Consider the following 3,899-nt stretch of genomic DNA (forward strand, 5'->3'; position numbering starts at 1 on the left):
CTGATACGCTCCGGGCTGGGGACCGGCGGGGCCTGGGCGCTCCCCGCTTCGCCTCCCCGCCGCGCCCTTCCCGGGGGGCTCCACTGCTCCTGCCCGGGGCGGGGGTGCGAGGGGACAGGAAACCAAGACAAAGCCCACTTTGTGCGGGGAGTTGGCGGCGGGCGTGGAATGTGCGCGTCGGCGCGCGCCCCCTCCCCGCGCCCCTGCCAGCTGCGAGTCTCGGCTCCCAGACTCGTCGCGTCCGAGAAATCGCGTCCCATCGCCGCCCTGCGATCCGGGGGGTCGCGACCTCGGAGCCGACTCCCGGCCTGGAGTCGCCTCGGCCCCCCACCTCTGAGCACGCACAGGTGTGAGCGTGCGGTATTTTGTAGAGGAATTTGTTGCTCTTCAAAAAACTGGGACCTGGGGCGCCCGGTCGGCGTGGGCACTCGTGCCTCGACCCTTTCGTGGCCGCAGATCTGAGCTGCCTGGCCTCAGTTTCCCTCCGGCTTTTCTCCTCGGGCAGCCCAGACTGCTGTCCGGTATTGTTCTCGCTCTCAAAGGGGGTGGGGGGTGCTTTGGTGAAAGCTGCCAAGTTGAGATGTATTCTCTACATCCCGTTTTTCAAAAAGAACCAGGCTTCTAAGGCTCACCCTGGACAACCAAGCCCCTCTGCCCAGCACTTCACTTTGAGGCACTGATTTTTCCCCCCTCCGCATCAAGTAGTGTTTTATTGTACGGAGCCACGCCCTGGTTTCTTAAAGGTGCCCTGCGCTCTGTTTGGCCATGTGTTATCTCTGCAGCTGGTGTGTGGGAGGCCTCCTGTGAGCCACCTTTTTTTTTCTTTACCCCTGCCTGCTGCTACGTCCTCCCACCCACCAGTCAAGGATTTGGGGATGCCAGGGGGGAAGAAGGTTGTCGGGGGCGGCAGTACCGGCGCTGCCCCCACTGCCGCGGCTGTCCCCTCTGGGGTCCGGCGTTTGGAGACCAGCGAAGGAGCCTCTGCCCAGAGAGATGATGAGCCAGAAGAAGAAGGGGAAGAGGACCTACGAGATGGAGGCATCCCCTTCTTTGTTAACCGGGGTGGGCTGCCTGTGGACGAGCCCACCTGGGAAAGGATGTGGAAACACGTGGCCAAGATCCACCCCGATGGAGAGAAGGTGGCTCAGCGGATCCGCGGGGCCACGGACCTGCCCAAGGTGAGGGCTTTGTTTGGGGCTTGGCGGGGGGCAAAGGGTGGGGGAGAGCTAAGGTTTTAGTGACTTGGGGGCTTCCAGAGCAAAGTGCCACTTTTCCTGTTGGGGTAGGGAGTTACTGGTAAAGTGTTAAAAATATAGATAGGTTGAACCTGTCCAGAAGAACTTTTACTTAATTGCCATTGAGGCTGTTTTGTGAGGTCCACATGCCCTGTTTCTAGGAGTGTCCTCCTCCGTCCGTCTCTTAAAATGCCCATGTGTTGTGGGCAGAGCAGCAGATAAACTTAGTAACACTAACGGGTGCCTTGACATCTTATTCGCTAAGCCAGAGAGCAGTGGGCAGAGAATGAATGACTGAGGACGGTCCAGGATTTCAGATATTGAGTAAATATTTTCATGTGTTTCGCTGAATTCTCCAAGAGCGTTGTGCATGAAGTGCAGTTTGAGGACCCATTTTTACAGACAAGGAAGCTGAAAACTCAAGTAGGAACTCAGGGCTCCATAGCCAGTAACTGACAGGGCTGAGTCTCTCCCCCCACAGGTCTTCCGGTTCCAGGGCCTCTGCTCCGTAGGACATGAGGTTCCAGGGCAGTTAGAAGAGGGCCGTGGAGAGGGGCAAAGTTCAGGCATTTTTCTGTGCATGGCAAAAACGAAGTGCAGTCACTTTTCACGACGACTGGCCTTCAGTTGTGTCACCATGAGGGCCAAGGCAGTCTCATTCATCTTTGTCTTCCAAGGCCTCCTGTGTGCCTGGCACAGAACCGGCACTTTAAGCATTTGCTGAATGAAAGAGTATTTGAAACATTCTGTGCCCTATAGTACTTGGTGGAAAAACACGCCTGATTTTTTTCCCCCCAAAGTTATGGTTCAAGACTAAGGAAATACTCTCTCAAATGCAGAGACCTGAAATTCCCTAAGAAAAGTCAGTTGGACAGAGGTCGGAGCCCATGCTTATGCGTACTTGCCCAGGTGAGAAGGAAGGGACCAGAGAGTGGCAGTTAAGGTGGATTAGACATGGAAACAGGTGGCCTGTTTTGTTCTCTTTTTACTAAGTTATTGGTAGAACCATCAGAGACTATCTTCTGGGACAAGCTGAATTCAGACAATCCCCAGGTTGAGAGTTGAGCTACTGCCTTATATTTTCAAGGGAAATTGAATATGATTTGATTTTGAATGGCTACATAATCACCTTCTGAGCTAATTCAGAATTAACTAATTCCCTGTGGTTGGCCATTGTTTCCAATAATTTTTTCTTAAAATGAACACTGTGGTGCCCATTCTACAACATAAATTTGGGGACTCACCTCTGATTATTGGAGAAGGAAATGGCAACCCACTCCAGTATTCTTGCCTAGAGAATCCCACGGACAGAAGAGCCTGGTGGGCTGCTGTCCATGGGGTCGCAAAGAGTCGGACACGACTGAAGCGACTTAGCAGCAGCAGCAGCTCTGATTATTTCCTTGAGATAAATTCCTGGAAAAGGAAGTATGGCATCAGAGGATAAGGACATCTGTTCCAATCACCCGCCTAGTTATAAACTCAAGCAGACCCCTGTTTGAGCCACAGTTTTCTCGTCTGAAGTTGAGAGTGGTGTTGATTGTAGTGAAGTTAAATGAGACAAAATGTGTTAAAGCATTTTTTTAATATATTGAAAAAAAAAAAAAATTTGTTCCGGGTCTCAGTTGCACATGCAGGATCTTAGTGTGGCATACAAACTCTGAATTCCTGCATGTGAGATCTAGTTCCCTGACCAGGCATCAAACCCAGGCCCCTTGCACTTTGAGTGGAGAGTCTTAACCACTGAACCACCAGGGAATCCCTATGTTAAAGCATTTAAGAAACTGTAATGCCTCAGACTGGTACTGATTACTGGGTGTTCATTCCCTCTGTCCATACCCTTCATCAGGAGGGGCAGCTAGGTCTCACTCAGCATTTGTCCCAGTGAAGCCAGAGCCACATGCTTCTCCCACATGAGCAAGTCAGGGATTAGCAGATGGCTCTCTAGCCATCCTGCTGATGTCTAAATCAGGCTCTGGGAGAGTGTGAATGGTCCTCTGTAGAACTGTCACCACTTCAAGGGACTAAAAACAAAATTGACGAGCTTATTAGCCACTGGTCTTGTAATGTCATCTTGTCATCTTCAACCTTCACACATAGAAAAGAAACTGATGAGGGAATAACGCTATTGTCTGTGGGGGGTGTCATGACCCACAGGTGTGTGGAAGGGATTTTGTGAGAGGATTGAGAGAATTGAAACTCTCCCTCCTCAGTCAGTTCAGTTCAGTCACTCAGTCATGTCTGACTCTTTGTGACCCCACGGACTGCAGCACACCAGGCCTCCCTGTCCATCACCAACTCCCAGAGCCTTCTCAAACTCATGTCCATTGAGCCAGTGATGCCATCTAACCATCTCATCCTCTGTCATCCCCTTCTCCCACCTTCAGTCTTTCCCAGCATCAGAGTCTTTTCCAATGAGTCCGTTCTTTGAATCAGGTGGCCAAAGTATTGGAGTTTCAGCTTCAGCATCAGTCCTTCCAATGAATATTCAGGACTGATCTCCTTCGGAATGGACTGGTTGGATCTCCTTGCAGTCTAAGGGACTCTCAAGAGTCTTCTCCAACACCACAGTTCAGAAACATCAATTCTTTGGTGCTCAGCTTTCTTTATAGTCCAGCTCTCACATCCATACATGACCACTGGAAAAACCATACCTTTGACTAGATG

General features: G+C 51.3%; 1 protein-coding gene across 2 annotated transcripts in view; it reads left to right on the forward strand.

Moving 5' to 3' along the window:
• The first annotated feature begins 10 nt into the window (after positions 1 to 10).
• Positions 11 to 3,899, forward strand: part of VASH1 (vasohibin 1) — a 22,857-nt gene continuing 18,968 nt past the window's right edge. For both annotated transcript variants that reach the window (XM_010844375.1, XM_010844376.1), the window contains exon 1: positions 11 to 1,178. In XM_010844375.1, the coding sequence (XP_010842677.1) occupies positions 876 to 1,178 (303 nt within the window). In that variant the 5' untranslated portion in view covers positions 11 to 875. The remainder of the gene's footprint in view (positions 1,179 to 3,899) is intronic.

The sequence above is a fragment of the Bison bison genome, unplaced genomic scaffold (assembly GCF_000754665.1).
Source record: "Bison bison bison isolate TAMUID 2011002044 unplaced genomic scaffold, Bison_UMD1.0 scf7180017864201, whole genome shotgun sequence".
Classification (NCBI taxonomy): Eukaryota; Metazoa; Chordata; class Mammalia; order Artiodactyla; family Bovidae; genus Bison; species Bison bison.